General features: G+C 44.9%; 1 protein-coding gene across 1 annotated transcript in view; it reads left to right on the forward strand.

Annotated features, from left to right (window-relative positions):
• Got2 (glutamic-oxaloacetic transaminase 2) overlaps positions 1–20,012 on the forward strand; it is a 28,957-nt gene extending 8,945 nt beyond the window's left edge. Inside the window, exons 2-10 of the mRNA XM_052166675.1 lie at positions 3,514–3,670; positions 5,043–5,171; positions 6,546–6,605; positions 11,082–11,243; positions 11,431–11,535; positions 12,462–12,612; positions 14,065–14,230; positions 17,288–17,438; positions 18,893–20,012. Coding sequence (XP_052022635.1) covers positions 3,514–3,670; positions 5,043–5,171; positions 6,546–6,605; positions 11,082–11,243; positions 11,431–11,535; positions 12,462–12,612; positions 14,065–14,230; positions 17,288–17,438; positions 18,893–19,015 — 1,204 coding nt within the window. The 3' untranslated portion in view covers positions 19,016–20,012. The remainder of the gene's footprint in view (positions 1–3,513; positions 3,671–5,042; positions 5,172–6,545; positions 6,606–11,081; positions 11,244–11,430; positions 11,536–12,461; positions 12,613–14,064; positions 14,231–17,287; positions 17,439–18,892) is intronic.
• The last annotated feature ends 6,473 nt before the right edge of the window (positions 20,013–26,485 follow it).

Here is a 26,485-nt window from a genome sequence, read left to right on the forward strand (position 1 = left end):
TGTTCATTTGTTTTCTCAATAGCTCTGCGTGTGTGTAGTGGGGGCGAGGGGGAATTGTCAACTCTTAAGTAATAGACTTCTGCCATCCTGTAGAACTTTAAAATATTCGGCATGTAAAAGTAAACTCATCGGTTGCTGCTATTAGCTTATTGGCCACATGTGAACTAAAAACATAAGCAAAAGAAAATATCAAAGCTCTAAGTGGCTATGGAACATCCTGTTGCATCTTGGGATTTACCAAGAGCCAAGGCAAAATGAGGGACACTGCTCTGGCAGCATAATCGCCTGGCCCAGGTGATTTAAGTGGGAATGGTTCAGAGGGTCAAATCCTTGCTATGCAGGCACGAGGATGCAAGAAAAGATCACTGGCACCCATGTAAAAGCTGGAAGGTATGTTGCAGGATATTTGATCATACCATGAACCCCGAGATTGTGTTTACTGTAAAAACCTGATTCTAATTGTGTTGTGGCTCAGCCTCAGCACACACACCTTTAATTCCAACAATGAAGGTGAAGTTAGTTTGTAGAAGAAAGCAGCCATGTTTGAAAGTGATGTCTAATTGAGTGGCAAAGTGACCAGTCGGAGGAAGATCTGACAGAGCAGCGCAGAGAGAAAGGAGAGAGTTTTAAAGAGACAGGTTAGTCGGGTGGTAGTGGTGCACGCCTTTAATCCCAGCACTCTGGGAGGCAGAGGCAGGTGGATTTCTGAGTTCCAGGCCAGCCTGGTCTACAGAGTGAGTTCCAGGACAGCCAGGGCTATACAGAGAAACCCTGTCTCGAAAAAATCAAATCCAAAAATAAAATAAAGAGACAGGTTGAAGAGAGAACAAATTAGAATGGGAAGACAGAAAGAAGGAGCCAGAGAATGAGAAGGAGCCAAAAAACTACAACAGATTGCCAACTTTAGTTGGAGGCCAAGAAAGAGGCCAATTTGAATCAGTCAACTTGGAGAGGAGTTTGAGCCAAAAAAGCAGCTGAGTTGACCAGCCTGCCAGAGTTCAGAACGAGCTACAAAGAGTGAATTTATTCAGCAATAAGTCTCGGAGACTAGACACTTCCAGGACTAGGCCCAGGTTAGCAGATGAGGCATAAGCCTCTGAGATGACAGTGACATCAGGGAGAAACATGTGGAACGGGGAGTTCCCTGGCCAGCCAGTCTAGCCAAAATGGCCACCTCTAGATCTAGTAAGAAACCCTGACTCCAAAATAAAATTTTGGAATTCAGTGAAATTGGACTGAAGAGATAGTCCAGGCTATAAAAGGACTTTCTGCACAATCACTGCTAGTTCTAATCCCAACACCTGCCCAACAACTGGCCATCTTGCACACACCTGTAACCATAGTTCTCAGGAGAGTGGAGACTGGAGACCTGTTGTTAGAGCCAACTTCAAGCCTAATGAAGAAAGCATAAGCCACTTATTTGGGGCTTAAGGATAAATAATTAGAACGCAGTTAAGTATGCTGTTAGGCTGGTGAGATAGCTCAGAGGTTAAGAGAGAGCACTGACTGCTCTTCTGAAGGTCCTGAGTTCAAATCCCAACAACCACATGGTGGCTCAACAACCATCCATAATGAGATCTGACACCCTCTTCTGGTGTGTCTGAAGACAGCTACAGTGTACTGACATATAATAAATAAATCTTTTTTAAAAAGTATGCTGATTTAGGAAAGTGACAGTAACAGGTTCCCCTCTAGGGTTCTTGATACAGGCAGTTGGCTAGATTTATAATACCAGACATTATCATGACAATTTTTGGAAATTTAGTTTTATACATATGAATGTTTACATTTTCATCCCAGGTATGAGACATGGGGCTGCTTAGATTGTCCACAGCAGCTGTGGTTGGCCTCATGCTCTGGCAGGGTGTGATTTTGCCAGCTGCAGATACTTTCTACAACTGTGTGATGTTTGGAATTCTGGTCACGGTTTGTTATATAGTGCAGTGGGGGGGGGGGGGGGATTAGATACCCTGACAGCAGAGATCAGATTCACCCCTAAGGAACTCGACACCCCTAATCAGCAGGAAGAGTCTAACCAGATATCGTTGCCCACTTTCCAACCCTTGACTTCAGGGATCTCTTTCCTTTCCTCTCTATCCCCTTTTCTCTCATCTAGCGCTAGGGGGTTGAAGGAGTGGAAGGGAAAGGGTGGAGAAAGGTGGAAGAAAGAAAAGCATACACAAAGTAACAATCACCAACTACAAGGCATGAATTCCCCTCTTATTTAGTGACCCTTCAGCGCAGCAACTGGACAGCTGTGGATTGAGCAAGATACACAGTATCAGCCTTGCATGCCTGGAGCTATCTGGTCAATTGTTGTGGTTTGTAGGTTTTAAGGCAGAGTAAGACTACGGATTGCTCCTCCCCCTTGGCCGCTTGCTGAGCATTTTAAGATACTAAGAAAGCTAGTCCACAGGAGGCTGCTTCCAGGTTACTTTCTCCAAGTCTTTTGTCTGGCATGTGCTGTTTTCAGCAATGGGGAACTTATCTTCAATTTCTGGGAGGACAACAAGAGTAGCTATCTTAGTTTGCGAGACTCTTAGACTCCCCTGACCAACAAGCCAAAGGAAGATTTCCCGTGCCTGGTACTCTTGTTAGGTAGTCTAATGCCCTTAAGGAACATCGGCATCCAAGTGGTATAGCTTCATGGAGTTGAGTGGGTAAACGAAATGAAAAATGTTTATAGCTTTTTCAACCCTTTTTGAGTTATTTATCCCCTCCTTATTGGCCTCCTCCATTTTTGCCTCCCAGTTGAATCCCTCCCTTGTTTTCCCATTTCCCCCTTTATAGCACTGATGTCCTGTCCCCTCTAGCGGACCTTGTCTCCTTGGTCCTTTTTATCGTCCTGGTTTCTATGATAACTCCAGATTATGTACCTACATCTAAAGATTCGGAGCTAGGAAGAGATCATGCAGCATCTGTCTCTGGGTCTGAGTTACTTCGAGTTACCCCACTCATAATAATTCTATTCACTTACCTGAAAGTTTAACTTTCTTTTTTTTTTTTTTTTTTTTTTTTTTTACAGCTGAATAAAACATCCCCATGTATATGAGCCACACTTTTTTTTAAAAGATTTATTTATTATATGTGAGTACACTGTAGCTGTTTTCAGATACACCAGAAGAGGGCATCAGATCTCATTACAGATGGTTGGAGCCACTATGTAGTTGCTGGGATTTGAACTCAGGACCTTTAGAAGAGCAGTCAGTGCTCTTAACCTCTGAGCCATCTCTCCAGCCCTGAGCCATACTTTCATTATTCATTAATAAGTTGAATGAAAAAAAAATGTTTTAAACCTGTGGTTGTACTCTATCCTACCCACAATAGCCTGGGAGCTGTCCTTCTGCATCTTCATACCTGGGTTGAAGATGCTGATGAAGGCTTTTGTGCTATTGGATATCTGGTACCTGTTCTGTAATATACATGTGCCAAAATGGGTCTTTGGTGGAGCAGAGACATATCTGGCTGTAGGAATCTTAGCTCGTGACTGAAGTAAAGTATTTCTCATTTCAGCTCCTGGTGGACCCATGTTGAAATGGGACCTCCAGATCCCATCCTGGGAGTTACTGAGGCCTTCAAGAGAGATACCAACAGCAAGAAGATGAACCTGGGGGTCGGTGCCTACCGGGATGATAACGGAAAGCCGTACGTGCTCCCCAGTGTCCGGAAGGTGAGCTTGGCCCTGTTCTCCTGCTGACGTAGGATGTGGAACCTGAAGGGAGCCGAAAGGAGTGTGACCCCCAGGTTCCTGGTGGGAGTGTGGTGACTCACCTGGGTTTTCTAGACCATGATCTTCCTTAGTGTGAAAGTGGATCAGAGCCACAAGCCTGCAGGGTTGCAAGTCAGGCGTGGTGCCTAATCCTGTGGAGGGGGGCGGAGGCACAAGAGGCCAATTTTAACCTTGTCTCTTAACAAGAGGCACTGTTATTTCCATTCGTCGTGATTGCTGTGGTGAAATCCGAGTACACAGAGAGGCATGTGCTGTCCACCCTTCCTGAGCTACAGGATAGCTTCTTTCATTCACGATTTGTGTTACATTTCCAGAAGTTGAGGCTGGAGATATTAGATGTGCGGTAAGAGTGTTTTCTGGCTCACAAAAGGCCTACATTTGATGCCCAACATCACAAGAAGAATTCTAAAAATGTATTCATTGATTGATAAGCTATTGTTGCAAGCTGATCCACAGCCCTTACTGTCCTTTGAGAAGCTATTGTTGTAGGCTAGACCACAACCAAGCACTACCGTCCGTTATCTCAACAATTCACCACAGCCCTTAGTTGGGAAGGGTGAATCTCTCACCCACTGTCACGTTGAAAGTTCCCAGACTATCTATATCCTGAAATGCATTCCTTTTATACATTCAATTGGATTTATCATCTCACACACCTAGCACACATTGCTCATAAGTTTTGTTCTTACGAATTGCAAGAGAACCCCATTATGTTAAGTGGTAACCAGGAAAGACTATACCTTTCCATGTAAAAACCTTTAGATAGGATGACACACATCCCAATAATTGTGCTGGACACCTTGGCACATATCTTTAACCCCAGCCCTCAGGGGACAAAGGCGGGTATTTTTCTGGGAGTTCAAGGTTAGCCTAGTCTACATAACAAGTTCCAGGATAGCCTAGGTGACATAGAGAAACCCTCTAAAAAAAAAATCTCAGCACTTGGGCGGCTGAAACAAGTTCAAGCCAGCCTGGATGTCTTTCTTAGCTACAGGAGCTGTGACAAAACAGAGTGACCAAGAATTTTATTTCACAAGTGTGATAACATTAAAATATAAAACAGTAATTATTTCTGTCTGTGATACAAAATGTCAGATATTCCACTAACTTTATATGGAATATAAGGCTTACCAGGTGGTCGGTCCCAGCTGAGCAGGAGGACCTGGAAGGCCAGGAGTTCATAGCCCAAATAGCAACGTTGCTTCTGACATTTACCTCATAAACCGTTTATTGTCATCTCAGTAGGACGAAGGCAGAAGAAAAAAAACTAAGATTTAATTTATCTTAGTCAATTTTATGTTTTCTTGTCTAGGCAGAGGCCCAGATTGCTGCAAAAAATTTGGACAAAGAATACCTGCCCATTGGGGGACTGGCTGACTTTTGTAAGGCTTCTGCAGAACTGGCCCTGGGCGAGAACAACGAAGTGTTGAAAAGCGGCCGGGTAAGCGACGGGCAGGGGGCGGCTCTTGAGCGTGATACTGGCTGTTTACACATGTGGCAATTGTTAAAAACGGAAAATGTTAACTCAGTTTATCTTTAACCTGTGTAATGGCTGAGGCGGCCACACTTGCTAATAATTACTTTTTAGATCAGAAGTTTAACTATTTTGATTATCTTGGAAATTTCACAGAATTTGAGTGTTAACCTTGGCCCGGCTCTTGGTAGTGGTGACGAGAGTTTCATCTTTTTTTTATGTTGCATATGCATTACAAACACCTCTTTGGGCCTCGTTATTGGCCTATAATTAGTCCCCACAACCTTGTGTTAAGCTTCCAGCTTGGGCGGGGGAAGCAGCCTCTGGGGCAGGGCTGGTATGGCTGTTGCCCTGGGCCAGGGCGTGGACAGAGGGACTGTGGTCCTAAAGTTAAGACGTGCCCTGACTGTGGTTTACTTTTCTAAGGGAAGATGTGGCTTAATGGATACACTTTCAAATTTATCTTTCTGCCTAAGATGTAAAGACATAAAGGCTGGGGTGTATTAATAGCTCACCGATGGAATACAAACCTCGTATGTGTAAAAGCCCTAGGTTCAATCCTCAGCACCACAAAGAATAAAGGCTAAGCAAACTAACATTGCCCTAATGTACTTGTGGACTAGCTGTTTAAAGAAACATGGTCTTTCTAAAATAATGTTTGAATATAGTGACCATTTTAGTGTCTTCATATTTGTGTGTGTGTGTGTGTTTGCGTGCGCGCAGAAATCATTGCTTTATCCTATTGAGAAAGAGTTTTTAATATCCTAAAATTTTCCATATAACATGGATGGTTTCGTGGAATTCACCACCATCCAGAATTCACTTGTAGGGGCCAGCAAATGGCTTGGCAGATAAAGTGCTTGCTGCCTGGGCCTGGTGATTTAAGTTCAGTCTCCAGATCCCACATGAAGGCTGAGGGAAAGAACCAAACTAAGGCATTGTCTTCTGTCCTCCATACATACGCATGCCATGCCACGCGTGTACCTCATGGAGGTGTACCTCATGGGCATATACGCATGACATACACACACAGTGCAAATAACCGAACTGGAAAGATGGGCTCCGTGGTTTAGAGCACTGGTCGCTCTTCTCGAGAGCCCGGGTTGGATTCCCAGCCCCCACATGGCAGCTCCCAACCACCTGTAACTCCAGATTCGAAGGGTCTGATGCCTCCGGACTTTCTAGGACAACAGGCAGGACCATGGGGTACATACAAACATGCAAACCAGACACTCATACAGTAAATAAGTATAGGATACGCAAACAATCAAATAAATAGCAAAAAGGATGAAGTTCTGAAGTGTAAAGAACAGAGAGGCTGACTCTATATCTCCCCTGCAGTTTGTCACCGTGCAGACCATTTCCGGGACTGGAGCCTTAAGGGTCGGAGCTAGTTTTCTGGTGAGTGGAACCCCTACAAGAAAGAACTTTGGGGAGGAAGGGGTACGGAAGAGATGACTCAGCAGTTAAAGGCACTAGCTGTTCTTCCAGAGGTCCTGAATTCAATTCCCAGCAACCATATGGTAGTGCAGAACCAACTGTAATGGTAAACCAATGCCTCCTTCCTGTGTTTCTGAAGAGAGTGACAAGTGTACTCATATATGTAAAATAAATAAATAATTTTTTTTTAAAAGAAAAGAATGACCTTTCGGCAGAAGGTTAACAGGACTTCTTAGCCTGTGTGTGGGGCTACTCCCCAGCACCAGGCTTCCTCTTTCCACAGAACCAGCAAGTTCCCTGTTTTCTGGTGAAAGAAAGCACTGTGGAAAATTATAAGGAATAAAATAATAATAAAGTCAGTGTGTTGAGCATATGGTGGGTTTTAGTTTTTGTTTGTGTGGTTTTTTGGTTTTTAAGTTTGGTTATGGAGTTTTTGTTTTGTTGTTTCAGAAAAAGGCCTTACTATGTTTCTCTGCCTATCCTGGAACTCAGCTCTGTAGACCAGGCTGCCCTCAAGCTCAGAGACTGCCTCTGCTGCCTCTGCTGCCTCTGCCTCCCAAGTGCTGGGATTAAAGGTGTGGGCCACTATGCCCAGCACAGCATGCAGAACTAGTAAGGAGCATGGGTTTTCAATTCATGTCTTAGGGTTTCTGTTGCTGCATCAAAAACACCATGACCAAAAACTAATTTGGGGGCTGGAGAGATGGCTCAGCACTGGCTGCTCTTCCAGAGGTCCTGAGTTCACTTCCCAGCAACCATCTGTAATGGGACCTGATGCCCTCTTCTGGTGTGTCTGAAGACAGCTACAGTGTACTTACGTAAGACAAAAAAAAAATCTTTAAAAAAAAACTAATTAGGGGAGGAAAGGATTTGACTTACACTTTGCATATCACTATTCATCATTGAAGGAAATCAGTACAGGAACTCAAACATGGCAGGATCCTGGAGGCAGGAGCTGGTGCAGAGGCCATGGAGGGGTCCTACTTACTGGCTTTTTCAGCCCATTTTCTCATAGAACCCGGGACCACCAGCCCAGGGATGGCCCCACCCACAATGGGCTGGGATCGCCCCCATCAATCCCTAATTAAGAAAATGCCTTTCAGCAGGATCCTATGGAGGCCTCTTCTCAGCTGATACTATCTTTCAGATAACTCTAGCTTGTGTGTGTAGTCACATAAAATGAGCCGGCACAACTGACCCCTGGTCAGCTTGATACACACGTCACCTTTAAGCCACAACTTTGTTTTCATATTGAACCCCAACATCTCACGATAAAAACATAAATTACTTTAAAAATCCCACAGGCTTTACAAATTCAAACACATTGAAATTTCAGTCTCGTTAAAAAATACCCAATCCCCTCTATCATCCAAATCTCTTTTAAAACTTCTAAGTTTTTTAGCTGTGGGCTCCTGTAAAAATCAAAATTAAAGGGGCTGGAGAGATGGCACAGTGGTTAAGAGTACTGACTGCTCTTCCAGAGGTCCTGAGTTCAAATCCCAGCAACCACATGTTGACTCACAACTATCTGTAATGAGATCTGATGCCTCATCTGAAGACAGCTACAGTGTGCTTATATATAATAAATAAATCTTTAAAAAAATCAAAATTAAAGACCCTCAAGGGGGAAAAACCAGGGTACAATCATAATCTGAACCAAGAAAAGCCAAACTCCAACACTATTAAGTCCAATAAGTATAAACGCTCAATGTCCAATTATCTGGGATTTACTCATGATCTGGGCTCCTCCAAGGGCTTGGATCACTTCTCCAGCTCTGCCCTCTGCACCACACACAGCTTGTCTTCTAGGCTCTGGTTGGCTCCACTGCACTGCTGTTGCTGTTCTTGGTGGCCATTCCATGGTACTGGCATCTCCAAAACGCTGGGGTCTTCTGCTGCGATTGGGCTGCACTTTCACCAAAGGCTGTCTCAGGGTTTTATTGCTGTGAACAGATACCATGACCAAGACAACTCTCACAAGAACAAAGCTCAAATCTCTCTGACATTCATCCAATCACTTAACTGTAATTCCCAAAGCAAAACAGGGAACCAGAGCTGAGCAAACTCCAAACTCTGCATCTCCATGGCTGATGTCAAAGAGGTCTGCAGATCTCCAACTCCTTTTCATCCTTGTCAACTGTAACAAACTTCTGTCACCTGGCCCGTTTCCACTCCGTTAGCAGCTTTCCTCAGTAGATAGACCACGGTTCTGGCATCTTGAACATCTTAGATACTCTCCAAGGCAACTTGAATGTTACAGCTTCTTGTTTCAATGTCTGGAATGCACGCATGACCTTATGAGCTCCCTAAAAGGACTAGCCTTACTTCTCCAGTTCTGCCTTCTGTAGCGCTCTAAGCTCAGGTTGATCCACTCCACTGCTGCTGCTGTTCTTGGTGATCATCCCATGGTACAATACACTGAGGTCTTCTGCTGCAACTGGGCTTCACCAATAGGCTCTCTTCATGGTGCCAAGCCTCAACTTCTTTGCACGACCCCCTCAGTCCTGGGCTGTCAACTGCAACTGAGGCTGCACCTTCACCAATGGCCTTCTGTGGCCTCTCAACAGTGCCGAGCCTCAACTGCTCTCCATGACCCCTTCAAAGCCAGTACCACCTGGATGATTCTCACATATTGCCACGTTCAGCTGCAGCATGAGGTACAGCCTTGGCTATCTCTGGAACAGCTTCTTTGTGCTCTCAGAAAACACTTCCAGGATTTTACCCTGTTGATGGTGGTCTCTTCTTAAGCACCACTAATTTCTTAGCTCCAGCTAACCAGCATCAATTGTACCATTTATTATTATTTTGGACTATAAAACCAGAACCGTTTGGCCAAAGCTGCTGAGTTCTGCTGCTTGCTGAACATGGCGTAAAACTTGGCCCCCTTGTTCTATTACATCGTCACCAGCTTTCTCTTTTCCACTCCTTCACTGCCTAAGCTTGGCTGTCCTGGAACTTGCTCCGTAGACTGACTTTGAACTCAGAGATGTGCATGCCTGTCTCCTAAGCACAGGGATTAAAGATGTGTTCCACCAAGCCTGGACTTTTTCTTCACCTAGAACTTTCTTCTAGGCAGTCCTTGAACTAAGATCTGCTTGGCTTTATCTCCTGCTATTAAAAGCTTGTACTTCTCTGCCTGGACCTAAATTTCTCTAGGTGGGATCTTGCCCCAAGGCAAATCACTACTCCCTTAATATCTTTAAAAACAGGATTGAGCTACATTTCACTTCCTGGTGCCCCTTTAATACTCAAACCATATATTTTATATTTTTCCTTTCTTAGCTTGCTACGCTTGTTTAAAATGCTTTTCATGAGACTTAACCAAGCCAGGCAGTGGTGGCGCATGCCTTTAATCTCAGAATCTCAGTGCTTGGGAAGCAGAGGCAGGCAGATTTCTTGAGTTTGAGGCCAGCCTGGTCTACAGAGTGAGTTCTAGGACAGCCAGGGCTACACAGAGAAACCCTGTCTCAAAAAACAAAAAAACAAAAAAAGAAAAAGAAAAGAAAAAGAAAAGAGACTTACCCAGAGAACAAAGTCTCTGGTGGATGTTTTTGAGACTTTCTTTGTCAATGCAATTAATCTGAGTCTCTTCACCTTAGCCTCAGGCAGACTCTTCAGACAAGGGCAAAACTTAGCCACATTTCCTCACCAAAATACCACCAAAACACTCTCTAGGCCATATATTGAAATTCTCCATTGAAACCTCTTGGGCCAGGTCCCCACAATTCAAATCACTCTGTTAAGTAACAAAGTCTTCCATATTCCTACTAAGATAGCCCATTTAGCCCCATTTAAAGTATTCCGCTGCTTTCCAAATCCAAAGTGTTAGAATGTACATTCTTCCAAACAAAAACATGGTCAGGCCTATCACAGCAATACCCCAGTCCCTGGTACCAACTTAGGGTTTCACTGCTGTGGACACCATGACCAAGGCAACTCTTAAAAGGACAACGTTTAACTGGGGCTGGCTAACAGATTCAGAGGTTTAGTCCAGTATCATCAAGGCAGGAACATGGCAGCATCCAGGCAGGCATGGTGCAGCCAGAGCTGAGGGTTCTGTATCTTCATCTGAAGGCTGCTAGCAGAAGAATACTGGCTTCTAGGCAGCTAGGAGGAGGGTCTTAAAGTCCATACCCACAATGACTTGCCGTCACAACCCACTAGATCCCACATTAAAATGTGACAAATACAACAACATAAATAACTTTAAGTGTGTGAGAGTTGATGTAATACTACCCAGCAAATTCCCTGTAAGAGACTTTAAATTGGCAGGGCCTGCACGGGTGTTTTACCTCATAGCCAGAGTAACTCTCAGAGCCTGGCTTCCAACCCAGGCCACCTTGCTACAGCCAGCAGGAAAAAAACTTCCTCTCAAGAAATCATTAACATTTTGTTCTCTGTCTTCATTTTCTCATCCCCTTTTATCCTGTCTTTTAGCAAAGATTTTTTAAGTTCAGCCGGGATGTCTTTCTGCCCAAACCATCCTGGGGAAATCACACGCCCATCTTCAGGGATGCCGGCATGCAGCTCCAAGGCTATCGATACTACGACCCCAAGACTTGCGGCTTTGATTTCTCCGGAGCCATAGAAGACATTTCAGTAAGTATGGCTTTCCAGGCCAGACAGTTGGTGTCTCCCGGCTGCTTTCATTATGTGACTTTAGAGGAGGCCAGCTTACTCCGGGGTTCTCGTTCTAAGCTTCTTGTTTAGGCTAACAGTGACCTGTAGTGTGTCGGCTGTTTCCTTTAAAAGCTGCACAGCAAAAATCTCGACTGTTTCTCCTTAGAAAATCCCAGAGCAGAGTGTTCTCCTCCTGCATGCCTGCGCTCACAACCCCACGGGCGTGGATCCGCGTCCAGAGCAGTGGAAGGAAATAGCAGCCGTGGTGAAGGTGAGGAGGATGAAGCGTCAGTAACTGCTTGCTTAACCCTGAGCCTGCCCCCAACCCACACACGGATAAGCTGCCAGGAACAGGTCCTGTAATGGATGATAGGTGAATAGTTTGAAAATCGTTCTTGTCCTTCAGCCCGGATGTAGTGAATTCTGATAAAACTGTCAAAGACTTATCTTCGGCACAGCCGCTGTTGTGACCCGAGAGGCCTGCTAACCGCTCCTGTTTGTTCCGGTCAGTGACTGCTGCTCGTCCTTTGAGGCACAGCTCCGTGTCCCCTCCTCTGCTTGCTGATTCACTCAGCGTTGCCTTTCCTTTGAGAGGAGCTGGCTCTGACCGAAAACGCTAATCAGAATTCCTAGAGAGAAATATTCCCGTCATCCTCTGCCCCATTCTTACTTCTCTCAAATCTCAGCTTCAGAGTAAGGCCCAGAAGCAGCCAGCAGAGAGCGAGCGCTTCATAAGGTTATCTTGTGAGCCCCAGGTATAGGACAGTGCCTCATCAGAAAGATTGATGCTAGTTCTTCCCAAAAGTACTATCCCAGCCGGGCGGTGGTGGCGCGCACCTATAATCCCAGCACTCTGGGAGGTAGAGGCAGGCAGATATCTGAGTTCAAGGACAGCCAGGGCTATACAGAGAAACCCCGTCTTGAAAAAAAACAAAAGCCAAAAAGCCAAAAGTAATATCACAGACCACTGCAGGCCTTAGGGGTTCCTCCTGTACCAGAGATTAAAGGCCTCTTTTTGAGGAACCATGGCCATAGAAGTATTTAAAAAAAAAAAAAAAATTAACTCATTAATTCAGACATCTTCCCTACTGCCATATGTGTTTGTGAGGTAAGCAGGCATGGTGCTAATAGCACCTATGAGAGCCAAGCATCCCCAGTTGGCCCGCCTCAAACGCTGGTCTTCTTGTTCCTTCCTAGAAAAAGAATCTCTACGCATTCTTTGACATGGCCTACCAAGGTTTTGCCAGCGGTGATGGTGACAAGGATGCCTGGGCCGTACGGCACTTCATCGAGCAGGGCATCAATGTCTGCCTCTGTCAATCTTATGCCAAGAACATGGGCCTGTACGGTAAGCCAGAGGGCCCAATATAAGGTGTGCCGGCAAAGGAGAACTTGGGAAGAATGCCACAAAGCAAAGACTCTACAGGGACAATTTACATGCATGTGTATGCACATTTGCACGTTGCTAATTGGTGTATTCCTAAGACGGGGACAAAAGTACTGTAGGTTTTCTCAGACATATCTTCAGTGTGCTTAAATTCCTGTAGTGGAAAAAAAAAAAAAGAAAAGAAATAAAGGACAATTAATCATTTCTGCATGCAAAGTAATTGATAGAGAAGCCAAGGAGATAAATATGTTAAAAAGACATCCTGAGCAATAAGGCGCAATAGGTAAAGTGCTTGCCACCAAGTCTGATGACTGAAGTTCAACCCACAAAGTTGAAGGAGAAACTGACTCCCACAAATTGTCCTCTGACCTTCACAGTGGTACACCACAGCAGCCCCAGAAAAAAAAGAAAAAGAAAAAAGATGGCCTCAGTGGATAAGAGAACCTTGACTGCTCTTCCAGAGGTCCTGAGTTCAATTCCCAGCAACCACGTGGTGGCTCACAACCATCCGTAACTGGGCCTGATGCCCTCTTCTGAAGTATCTGAAGACAGCTACAGTGTAGTACTCATGTACTCATATAAATTGAATAAATAAATAAATCTTATTTTAAAGAAATGGTAATGCCAAACGCAGTGGCACACACTTTTAATCCCAGCACTCTGGAGGTAGAGGCAGGTGAATATCAGTTCTACGCCAGCCTGGTCTACAGGGTGAATTCCAGGATGGGAGGAGGCAGGGAGGGGAGGGACCCTCTTTTTTCAGACAGAGAAACCCTCTTTGCGGGTGGGGGTGGGAAGTTTTGTTTGTTTTGTTTTTTGTTTGTTTGTTTTTCAAGACAGGGTTTCTCTTTGTGGCCCTGGCTGGCCTCAAACTCAGAAATCCGCCTGCCTTTGCCTCCCAAGTTCTGGGATTAAAGGCATACGCCACCACCACCCAGCTTGGGGGGTGTTTTTAAAAGACCCTAAATGATTTCTATTGTGCCTCGATTCAAAATTCACCCTTCTGACTGGTCAGACACTTTATTTCTTGTTTTTTTTTTTTTTTTTCGTTTTTTTTTTGGATTTGGTTTTTTCTAGACAGGGTTTCTCTGTATAGTCATGGCTGTCCTGGAGCTCACTTTGTAGACCAGGCTGGTCTCAAACTCAGAAATCCACCTGCCTCTGCCTCCCAGAGTGCTGGGATTACAGGCGTGCGCCACCACCGCCCAGCAGAAGTGGTAGGTAGCTCATCTCTCTGGAGGCTGAGACAGGAGAACCACCTGTCTCCATGCCAGCCTAGGCTACAGAGTGATTGATACTCTGTCTCAAAACATAAACTACTGTTGTGGTTCTTCTGACAGAAACAGATACCATGTAACAAATGTTGTCACTATTTGTCTGAGCCTGATAGAAGATGGTATTGCATCTTTTCAGGTGAGCGAGTGGGAGCCTTCACAGTGATCTGCAAAGATGCGGAAGAAGCCAAGAGGGTGGAGTCACAGCTGAAGATCCTGATCCGTCCCCTGTATTCCAACCCACCTCTCAATGGGGCCCGGATCGCAGCAACTATCCTGACTTCTCCAGACCTGCGAAAGCAATGGTAACGATTGCTCTGTGTGTGTGTGTGTGTGTGTGTGTGTGTGTGTGTGTGTGTGTGATTGCAGCAACTATCCTGACTTCTCCAGACTTGCGAAAGCAATGGTAACGATTGCTCTGTGTGTGTGTGTGTGTGTGTGTGTGTGTGTGTGTGTGTGTGTGTGTGTGAAAGGCAGGCGGAAGAGAAGGGGTGTGCATTTTATTGGAACAAATAAGTTTAATATTTCCCCCATAAATTTGGAAACAGCAGGCTCTTTTATTTATATTCTTTTTTTTGGATTTGTTTTTTGTTGTTGTTTTGTTTTGTTTTGTTTTGTTTTGTTTTGTTTTGTTTTGTTTTGTTTTGTTTTGTTCAAGACAGGATTTCTCTGTATAGCCCTGGCTGTCTTAGAACTCACTCTGTAGACCAGGCTGGCCTCGAACTCAGAAATCCACCTGCCTCTGCCTCCCAGAATGCTGGGATCACGGGCACGTGCCATCACGCCCAGCTAACAGCAGGCTCTTTTATTCTGTCATCTCCACATTTACTAAATAAAACCTGCCTTCCCTTGAGTTCAAGTTCAGTTGAAATACCTAGGACAGGAAACTTCCTCTAAAAGATATGTTTGTACTGTGATGCTCGAGGTGAGACCCGGGGTCTCACGCGTGTAGACAAGCACGCTTTGTGCCATATCTCCAGCCCCTGTACTTTTGCTCACTGGCTAGCGCCGAATCAATGCTTCTGCGTGCTTACAGTTTTATTATCTATACACAATCTCCATGCCTATTTTCTCATATTAATCTGATTTTTAATAAATTTTTGAAAGCTTCATTTATTTGGGACTAGAGAGAGAGGCTCAGCAGTTAGGAGCACTTTCTGCTCTTGCAGAGGACCTAGGTTCGATTCCCCGCACCCTTGTAGTTGCTCAAAACTATTCATAACTCCAGTCCCAGGGAAGACCAACCTTGGCTACGAAGTAAATTTGAGACTATCCTGAACTTCACTGACTCAAAAACAACACAAAGTAGCATTTAGGGAGTTAGAGAAGATGACCTGTCAGGAAGCACTTGATTGACTTTGTGAGAAGTCAGAACTTGATTCTCTGGAGGGTGGCAGGGTTTTGCTAAGAGGGCAATGCATGTGGGATACACAGGTTTCATGCTTAATCCTGCTAGAACCCAGGTCTTCAGAGTGAATAAAGTTGGGTGGCTCTTGTCACCAAACATTACAATTCTGATCTCCCTCAGGCCAGGAGCAACCCTGCTCTGGCCAGGATTAGTGAAGTTGCTGAGGTGAAGCCAGCTGCTGACCACTGCTTTTTTTTTTTTTTTTTGTTAAGTTTCCTTCTTTGAGATAACGTTTCACACTGTGACCCAGGCTGTTCTCAAACACAGATATCCACCTGCCTTTGCTTCCTAAGTGCTGGGATATAGCTGGTCTTTGCTATTTTGTGGGTTCATTTTCCCACACTCTATCTTCCCACCCCCCCCATTTGACCCCCTATCACTCACTAGACAGAAGGATAGAGGGGAAGAGAGAGATATCCCTGAATCTTAATTTCTTTCTTGTTTCTTCTTTGAGCAAGACTACTAACAAACTGCAACCAATCCCCACAGAGACAAGCACCACCCACCCCTGCCTATCAGGGCTCTAGGATTTATATATATATAAATACCATCACACACACACACACACACACACACACACACACGCCTCTGAAAAGTTCCCAGAATTCCAAACGTTCCCTGCCTATCAGGGCTCTAGGATTTATATATATATATAAATACCATACACACACACACACACACACACCTCTGAAAAGTTCCCAGAATTCCAAATGTCCCCTGCCTATCAGGGCTCTAGGATTTATATATATACCTTAACACACACACATCCTCTCTCTGAAAAGTTGCCAGAATTCCAGACATCACACAATCTCAGAAACTATCTGCAGCTGGCAAACCACACCTCTGCTAGAGCATGAGGCAATTAAGTCATAGTCAGCTGCTGGGGTCAGTCTGAAGCAGCCCCACATCCCTACGTTTGGATTAAAACAAAAACATATTCTAATATTTCTGTGTTCTTTAAAGAAACCAAAATTCCAGAATTCTCACTACACGGGGATTACAGGTGTTCACCTCCACTCCCAGCTCACTGGCTCAAATAAAAACATTATTTAGTCTCTAGTTGGCAGCTGTCGCCACCGATGTAGCCATGTGTGATGCTATCATAGGGAGATTGTTGGTGAAATTGAACATACAACCCTGAGACATAAACTTTCAGTGGGTCCAGTTGGTAAAAAAGCCAACAAAAGAAATCTTCTGCAGGGCCAAGGGATGGATCGTAGCCATCAGTTCAGAGACCAGGGAAGGCTGCTGAGAACCAAGCAAGTTGAGCTGTCCTCTCCTGTCCCCTCTCGTCTTTCTGTGACTGTCCTGCAGCCCAGCACTGCTCTGTGCTGCCTTGTACCACCATGACTTTTACATGCTTGGCCTTTGACCTTTATTGTAACAGCTTTAGGCCTGTGACCTCATCTCAGTCCTCGGTACCTGCTTTATGGAGACCGTTGTCTCCATTGTGAAAGCAGGAATGTTTACTCCACCAAGTTCAAAAATCATGTCATGTTTTACTGTTTAACCAACAATTAGTGTTCCTATTTTCAAATGATATTTAAAGTTCCCTCTGTACTCAAGTATGCTATTAATGATAATAGTTAAATGATCTGGGGCTGGAGAGGTGGCTTAGGTATTGAGAGCATTGGCTGCTCTGCCAGAGGACCTGGGTTCAATTCCCAGCATCTCCATGGTGGTTCACAACCATCTATAACTCTAGTTCCAGGAAATCCAACGCTCTTCTCTGGCCCCCAAGAGCACCAAGCTCTGACTTAACGCCAATCAAAACACTTATAATACACAACAAAAAGCTTAAAAGAAAATTTCTCCACCAGCCACTGACTGTGTTAAGGACGGAGGATTAAGGCATCAGGAGAGAAGGTCAAGTGAAGGAGTGTGCGGCCTCTCACCTACGCGTTCGGGCTTAGCCAGAGCATGACGTTCCCCTCCCCCCTTGCTTTCCTCACAGGTTGCAAGAGGTAAAAGGCATGGCTGACCGCATCATCAGCATGAGGACCCAGCTGGTCTCCAACCTGAAGAAAGAGGGCTCTTCCCACAACTGGCAGCACATCACCGACCAGATCGGCATGTTCTGTTTCACCGGCCTAAAGCCCGAGCAGGTGAGTGTGGGCTCAGGTTCCCCACGGCCAACCCCTGCCCTTTACAAACCAGAATTTGTCTGAGGTCACCTACTAAGTCAAGTGTCCTTGATTTAGAGCCCTTTTAGATAAAGGGGGCATGAGGTATTTCCTGGGCGGTCACTCAGGCCATCAGGCACCTCATCCTGGACCTTGGACTGCCTGGATTATGTTCTCTCTCTCTCTCTCTCTCTCTCTCTCTCTCTCTCTCTCTCTCTCTCTCTCTCTCTCTGGTTATTTATTGTTCTGTCCTCTGTGATGCTGCAGTCTTTTGAAGTGTGCCTACCTTGGGGTTGGTTTTGGGTAGGTGAGTTTTTGTTTTTTGATTTTGTTTTCAGTTTGGTGATGATAGTAGTAGCTTAAGATGGAAAAGGACTTCTGTGGGGATTTTTTGTTGTTTTTGTTTGTTTGTTTGTTTGTTTGTTTGTTTTGGGGGTTTTGGTTGCTGTTTTTGGTTTTAGGTGCTGCAGGGCTTTACGCATGGTATATAATAGTGTGTTTGCTCCTACTTATGATGACTACTGGTCCATCAAAGAAGAGGGGAAAGAGCTATTATGTGACTGAATTCTGAAGTCTGCTTAACTGTGAGGGTATTTTTTTCTCCCTACCTGTTTATACCTTAGAAATCATAATCCTGCAGAGGTGGTGCACGCCTTTTATCCCAGCACTTGGGAGGCAGAGGTAGTGGATTTCTGAGTTCTAGGCTAACCTGGTCTACAAAGTGAGTTTCAGGACAGCCAGGGCTATACAGAGAAACCCTGTCTCAAAAAATAAAAATAAAAATAAAAAATTATAATCCTACTTTAATGTTTTTATGTGTTTGGTTGGTTGATTGGTTTGGTTTGGTTTGGTTTGGTTTGGTTTTTGAGACAGGGGCTCACCATGTAGCCCTGACTGTCCTGGAACTCAAAATGTAGATCAAGCTGGCCTCCAACTCGCAGAGAGCCACCTGCCTCCACCTCCCAAATGCTGGGATTTAAGGTGTGTGCCACTATACCTGGCTCCTATTTTTTTAACATGTTTAATTTTTTGTCTGTGTGCATGCACATACCGTGGCATGTGTGTAGGTCGGAGGATAACTTTCAGGAGTCAGTTTTCTTCTTCTACCATATAAGTTCTGGGCATAAACTCAGGTCATCAGGCGTGTTAGCAAGCACCTTTACCTGCTGAGCCATTTCACAGACCCCAGATCTTGGGTGGGTTTTTTTGTTTTGTTTTGTTTTGTTTTGTTTTTCTGAGACAGGGTTTCTCTGTGTAGCCCGGGCTGTCCTAGAACTCACTCTGTAGACCAGGCTGGCCTCAAACTCAGAAATCCACCTCCCAAGTGCTGGGATCAAAGGCGTGCACCCCCACTGCCCAGCTAGACCCCAGATCTTAAATAGCTTGGCTGGAATAGTCCTGCCAGAAGTGATTGTCTACCTCTTCTCTTTCTGCAGGTGGAGCGGCTCACCAAGGAGTTCTCAGTCTACATGACTAAGGATGGTCGAATCTCCGTGGCAGGGGTCACCTCCGGCAATGTGGGCTACCTTGCTCATGCCATTCACCAGGTCACCAAGTAATTACCAGGTGTGAAGGAACAGAGGCCACTTTCCCTTCAGCCTTTGCTCTTATGAGAATCACATGCAGGGTGAGGGAGGGTGGGTGGTGGTAGGTAGATCCTGTTTCCAACCACGGTGCATAACGCTCTCTCAGCGACTGAACTCAATTCCTCGGAAAGGGGTAGGGCGGAGGCTGGTACCTGGAACTTCGTCGGCTCTAAACCAAACTCCCTCATCCTTTTGTCTCCGGCTTTTCTGAAAGTTTACACATGCAAGAAAATCATAGCACCAAAAACCTGTCAGCCATGGCATTGGAATAGGTCAGAAGCTTTACCTGAAGCTCAGATGGCATCAGGGGCTCCCCCCGTGGACCCCGGTAGAGCCTCTCATATTAGAGGCTGTAAGAGAAAAATAACTAGTTCTGTCACTAACAGTTGTCCTCCAGTTTGTCCTCCCGGTGTAGAACAACTGTGTCGACAGACCACATTACAGAAATTACACTTTGCGAAAGCCAACGGGTCTGTTGCCACTTCAACGGGGACAGTAGAAGGTGTAGTGTCTTGTCCGCCTGCCTCTTCTTGTCATTGCTGTTCTAGAGCCTAGAGTTTCATCCCGTGTTCTACTGCTCGGCTGACCAACAACCTCATCCTATCAGGAGTTATCTAAGAATGGAGAGCATGATTTTTCTGCTCATGACGTAGCCTTCTCTCTCATCCAAGAGCCGTGGAGAGAGGGACCCTGCCCTTGATTTCAGTGTCCTCTTCAGCGATTGGTTGGCTCCTACTGGGCTGGGGCCTCTGCCCAGCTGGACCTCTTCATTCATCCTGACTGCACAGCCTGTCTCTTCACCTGAGTCAGACATGCAGGGTAGGATCAGAAGAAGATACTCGGGGGTTTGTGTACTGCCAGCCCAGCCCGGCTCAGACTCCGCCCTTTGAAAGATAACCACCATCCGCTCTAATCATGTAGACGTACCGCCGCCTGGTTTCTCTGTTACAATAAAATTACTATAGACCCAGCCACTGTCTGCTTTCCTACTTACTGGGAGAAAAGGGTGAGAGTGGATATATTCCAAAAGTCTGAAGTCACATCCAGCTGACTGGAAACCAAATGATGTATCAACTTTCTAGTCCTGACCAGAAGTGCACCTTGCTCTTCATCCTGCCTTTCAGCTGATCTGGTCCAAAAGAGTAATTCCTCAGACGTCAGGAAACAGGAGAGCCGTCTCCCAAAGGATCCTGCGGAAGGATAGAGGGGTAGAGGTGACCCGAGCTATCTAAAGGAATTGAATTCATAGTTAAATAAAAGGTGACATGAACTAGATCTGGGACAGTCATGGTTAACCAACCCCCATCCTTAGTGTGGAAGGCTTAGGCTGGCACTGTGACAATCAGTACGCTAGGCTGTAGCCATAGTTGTAATAAAATCCTAACTTGGGAGAGGCGAGTGAAGATTCGGGGCTTCACCCCAAAACACAAGGATATCTATCACCTTTGCTCACCCACTCCTGTCTTTTACGTTGTTATTGCTCTGAGATTCCCAGCACACTGCTCAGTGAGTAGGGGTGTGTGTGTGTGTGTGTGTGTGTGTGTGTGTGTGGTATACATGGCACCCTTGTGAAGGTCTGAGGACAATCTGGAATGTCAGTCCTGAAAGGCCTTCCACACCTCTGAGACAAGGTGTCTCACTGGCCTGGAGTCTAGCCAGATAAGCTAACCTGGCCCACAAGTTTCCCAGGATGCTCCCATCTTGGAGTACTAGGATTACAGAAACACTGCCACACCCAGCTTTTTACATCAGTTCTGGAGATCTGAACTCTGGTTGTCCTGCTTGCAAGATGGTTCCGTGTTTTCTATTCACCTGCTACTGCTTAGTCCTGAGGGACTGTGGAGGGTGGGGCATCACCAAACAAAACAGAAAAAAAAAAAGGTAACAAAGTTCCTAGAGGAATACTGAAGATGACAGGCAGCCCAGGAAGGCCTAAAAGGGGAAAGAAAAGACTACCAGCGTATCTCCACACAACTATGAGGTCAAGGCCCTCATTGGAAGAGATGGGAGTCAGCTTGCTTTCCCCCTGTGCTCCCTACCTATGTCCCAGAATAAAGTAGACAGAAGCCCACAGCAGCTTCTGTAATGGCACCCAATCCACTATTTCCCAGCTCCTAGAGCAGCAAGCACTCTTAACCTGTGAACTACCCAGAACCAGACTCCAGATATGAGATAAACCTCTCCAGAAAAAATACATATCAATTTAGCAACACCTCCACTGTTTAACACCCAGCTCACAGCATTCAGTCGCAGCAGCCTGAATGGAGAAAATACAATTTTTTAAAGATAGATTTATTTTATCTATATGGGTATACTGTTGCTATCTTCAGACACACCAGAAGAGGGCATCAGATCCCATTACAGATGGTTGTGAGCCACAATGTGGTTGCTGGGAATTGAACTCAGGACCTCTGGAAGAGCAGTCAGTGTTTTTAACTGCTGAGCCATCTCTCCAGCCTGATTTTTTTTTTTTTTTTAAGACAGAATTTCATTATGTAGCTCTAGCTGTCCTGGGACTCTCTGTGTAGACCAGACTGGAGTCAAATTCACAGAGATCTACCTGCTTTCCCCGTGCCCAACTCAACGCCATTTAAAAGGAAAAGAAATAGAGAACAAGGGTCTGGGGCTGGCTCCATGGGTAAGAGGCACTTGTGTGAGTGTGGAGACCTGAGTTAGAATCCTCAGAACTCCTAAAAAAGACGAGACAGGTAGATCCTTGGGACTGTTTGGCCAACCAGTCTACTAAAAGTGACCAGCCTCAGGTTTGGTGATGGGTCCCATCTTGAGAGGATAAGGTTGAAATCAATGGAGGAAGACACCCAGGGTCCTCTGGCCTCTACATTCCTGCCTGCAGGTGCATGTAGCCACATATATGTGCACACAGGCATCCACTGTACACAACATAAACATACATGAAGAAAGGGGATGGACTAGAGCTTCTAGGAGACGTCTGCTGGAAGGCCAGTGTGAGAATCGAAGGACACTCCATCCAGGAAGTAGGTAGGAGGCGAACAACAGATCTTCGCCTTTCCCTCTGCTCTTCTACATCCAACCCTCAATCTTATCCCCACCTGCTGAAGCCTTTCTCCCCACCCATCCCTGGCCCTCATCTCCACTGGATCACAGATATTTCTCTCCTCGCTTCCCTCCCCCAACTCATCCAGTCAGGCACTCTCTGGGAGCCCACAGGCCATTCTAGCCAGGGAAGCAGGTAGGCTAACTGCAGATCTTTACTCTCCCTCCATTCTCCCAAGTCTAATGTTATGGGGTGGCACCCACCAGAAATAATCACTCAGATATAGTTTATAGCCAATTGAAAGTCTATCCCTGTTGGCTGGGACTACACTCAGGTATTCAAGATACAAAAGTAGTGTCAAGCATTAAGAGCAAGGAGCTTTTTAGAGATAACCTGGGGGCTGGTGAAATGGCTCAGAGGTTAAGAGCACTGACTGTTCTTCAAGACTTCCTGAGTTCAATTCCCAACAACCACATGGTGGCTCACAACCATCTGTAATGGGATCTGATGCCCTATTCTGGTGTGTCTGAAGAAAGCAACAATGTACTCATATATAATAAGTAAATAAGTCTTAAAAAAAAAAAAAAAGGTAAAAACCACATCCTGGTATCTCATTTAGTAGCTACAGGGAGAGGTTTTGTGAAAGCAAGCAGTTTAACAGAAGCTAGGCAGTCAGCTGGCAGGGAGACTTGCACCAACAGGCAGTTTAACAGAAGACAGACTGAGCTGTGGCATATTGAATTCAGGTTCCTAGAATAGAGTTAGGTAATTTTCTATGGAATTCTCCAAGGAGATCAAATAGTTAAACCTAAAATGGCCTTAGCAAGAATACAAGATGGAAGAAACTTTGCACTGCCTTACACTATCACACCAATCCAGACTCATCCCCAGCTCTGTCGAACATCTACTTCGGCTTCTCCACACACTCTGCCTCAGTTTCCAGGGGACCAAGCAGATCCTGATTTCCTCCTTCCTGTGGACTCCCTCAGCTCCCAACCCATTCCAAACGCTAAGTGTCAGCTCCCAGTGCCCAGAAACATGTATTACCTGGAACACTCAGGCCCAGTAGCCACAACTGTCAGGATCCCAGAATTTCCTGCCAGGCAGCACACAGTCACCATACTCTTCTAAAAACTAGACTGGGCAACAGAGAGCAAGAAACAAAACACCCAACCAAGAAAGACAAAGCCAGACATCAGCGCCTAGAATTATAATCTTCCCAAACAGGGATGTCTAGACACCAGCATAAAAACGCAATCAATAACAGCCACAACAATGTCTCCAGTAGAGCCCAGTGACCCTGCCATGGCCCTGATAATTGTGATAGAAAAAGATTTTAAATCAGTCTTTATGAGTATGATAGAGGTCCGTAAAGAAATCCCTTAAAGAAATCTATGAAAACACAAACAGTGGAAGGAAATGAAAAAAAAAAAAAAATAGAAGCAAAAAAAGAAAACTCAAACCGAGGGAAATCAGAAAATGAAAAAGTTAGGAACTTGGACAGGAACCTGAGAGACAAGCATCACTAACAAAATACAAGAAATGAAAAAGAGTCATGATAGAACAAATGGATTCTTCGGACAAAGAAAATGTTTAAAAAAAAAAAAAACTGAGCCAGGCCGTGGTGGCACACGCCTGTAATCCCAGCACTCTGGGAGGCAGAGGCAGGAGGATTTCTGAGTTCAAGGCCAGCCTGGTCTACAAGTGAGTTCTAGGACAGCCAGGGCTTCACAGAGAAACCCTGTCTCAGAAAAAAACAAAACAAAACAAAACAAAAAAAAAAAACTGACACAAAACATCAACATCAGCAAGGGACTGGAGAGATGGCTCAGTGGTTAAGAGCACTGACTGCTCTTCCAGAGTTCAATTCCCAGCAACCACATGGTGGTTCACAACCATCTGTAATGAGATCTGACGTCCCTCTTCTGGGTGTCTGAAAACAGCTACAGTGTACTTGCATATAATAAATAAATCTTTTTTAAAAAAAAAATCAGCAAATCTGAGACATGATGAGAAGATGACATCCGTGAAAAACATGAATACAGGAAGAAAATGGAACCCAGGTGTGGGGAGCCGTAACAGGAGGATCAAGTGGGAAAGAAAGGAAAGAGGGGGATAGGGGAGGGAGGACAGCTAAAATTAGTGGCCATGTGGAATAAAACAGTAGAAGCTTCCTAAAATATATACATGTATGAAGGAGATCTAAATGAAATCACCAAATACAATACTAGAGGAGACAGAGCCCCAACTGGCCACTTCTTGTCACCAAATGAAGTTTCCGGGACTGGGATTGAGTTACATATAACTGAGTTGTTGGCTATATGGGTCCCGTAGAATGCCCACCCCCCACCCCAGTGCTGTTGCTGAGACTATAGGTTGCTCTCCACAAACTGATAGCAAGGTCCCATTGCTGAAGACAACACAGCCACACAACTCATTGACCAGGAGAAGTCAAGCCGGTGTCTACATAGAGCCTCACCCTTATGTGCTAGCATCTTTGGTACAGGAAATTACTCTGACCTCCCTCGACCAAAGAGGAAATGTAAACACTGACCCAACCCTTGATCTTTTCATCTACAAAGAATGGTCTACTACCTGCAAGATATGCTAGGGCAGTGGTGGCACAGAGCTTGTGGAATTAGTCAACCAATAACTTATTTGACTGAGGGCCCACTCCACGAGATGGAGCCCATACCTGACACTGCTTAGGTGACCAAGAACCTGACACTAGATATCCCAGGGCCTAAGGTAAAACCAAATATTACTATTCTAAAAAAAAAAAAAAGTAGCAATGAAATCACTCTTACTGACATCCTCTGTGTTCATAGGGCAGTGCCTTGCTCAGCCATCATCAGAGAAGCTTCCTCCTGCGCAGACAGGGACAAATACTGAGACCCACCGCTAGACATTATGCAGAGTGGGAGACCTTGGCGCACTCAGCCCTATGTGGGATGTCTCAAATCCCTCTCCGTGATTCTTAGGGAAACCCAAGAAAAGATAGAAACAGTGTAACAGGTTGGAGGAAACCAAGAAAACAAGGCCCTGATGGGCAGTGGTGGTTTAATCCCAGCACTTGGGAGGCAGAGGCAGGAGGATTTTTGAGTTTGAGGCCAGCCTGGTCTACAGAGTGAGTTCCAGGACAGCCAGGGCTATACAGAGAAACACTGTCTCGAAAAACAAAAACAGAAAGAAAGAAAGAAAGAAAGAAAGAAAGAAAGAAAGAAAGAAAGAAAGAAAGAAAGAAAGAAAGAAAGAAAGAAAGAAAGAAAGAAAGAAAGAAAGAAAGAAAGAAAGAAAGAAAGAAAGAAAGAAAGAAAGAAAGAAAAGAAAGAAAAGAAAGAAAAGAAAGAAAAGAAAGAAAAGAAAGAAAAGAAAGAAAAGAAAGAAAAGAAAGAAAAGAAAGAAAAGAAAGAAAAGAAAGAAAAGAAAGAAAGAAGGAAGGAGGGACGGAGGGAGGGAGGGAGGGAAGGAAGGAAAGAAGAAAGAAAGAAAGAAAGAAAGAAAGAAAGAAAGAGAGAGAGAGAGAGAGAAAGAGGAAGGGAGGGAGAGAGAGAGAGAGAAAGAAAGAAAGAAAGAAAGAAAGAAAGAAAGAAAGAAAGAAAGAAAGAAAACAAGGCCCTTTAAATCAGTTCCATCAAAACTCATATGAATTCACAGAGACTGGAGCATGTGCAGGGCCTGCACCAGGTCTTTTGCATGCTTATGGATTATAACTTCTACTTTAATGTTTTTATGGGACTCCAGAGTGTGTGAAAGAGTGGGTCTCTGATTCTTGCGCCTTTTCTTGGATTCTTTCCCTTCTGTTTTGTCCAATTCATGTGAGTTAGGTTTTGTTTTATCTAATTATGTTCCATAACATCGCCTCCTTTTTCATTTTGGGCCAGGAGGGATGGGGGGTGGTTTGCATTGCTTCCTGAGACAGGATTTTATTGTGGAACTCAGGCTAGCTTCAGACTCATAGCTCTCCCGCCTCAGCCTGTTGAATGCTGGATTTACAGGCATATGTTATATACCCAACTTAGCATTTTCTATATTTTTTTATTTTGGTTTTGGTTTTGATTTTTTTGTTGTTGTTGTTGTTGGAGACAGGGTTTCTCTGTATAGTCCTCGCTGTCCTGAAACTCACTCTGTAGACCAGGTTGGCCTCGAACTCAAAAATCTGCCTGTCTCTGCCTCCCAAGTTCTGGGATTAAAGGCATGTGCCACCATTACCCGGCCTATTTTCTGTATTTATTTTATTTTATTTTATTTTATTTTATTTTATTTTATTTTATTTTATTTTATTTTATTTTTGGTTTTTTGGTTTTTTGGATTTAGTTGTTTCGAGACAGGGTTTCTCTGCATAGGTCTGGCTGTCCTGGAGCTCACTCTCTCACTCTGTAGACCAGGTTGGCCTTGAACTCAGAAATCCCCCTGCCTCTGCCTCC

The sequence above is a fragment of the Apodemus sylvaticus genome, chromosome 21 (assembly GCF_947179515.1).
Source record: "Apodemus sylvaticus chromosome 21, mApoSyl1.1, whole genome shotgun sequence".
Taxonomy (NCBI): domain Eukaryota; kingdom Metazoa; phylum Chordata; class Mammalia; order Rodentia; family Muridae; genus Apodemus; species Apodemus sylvaticus.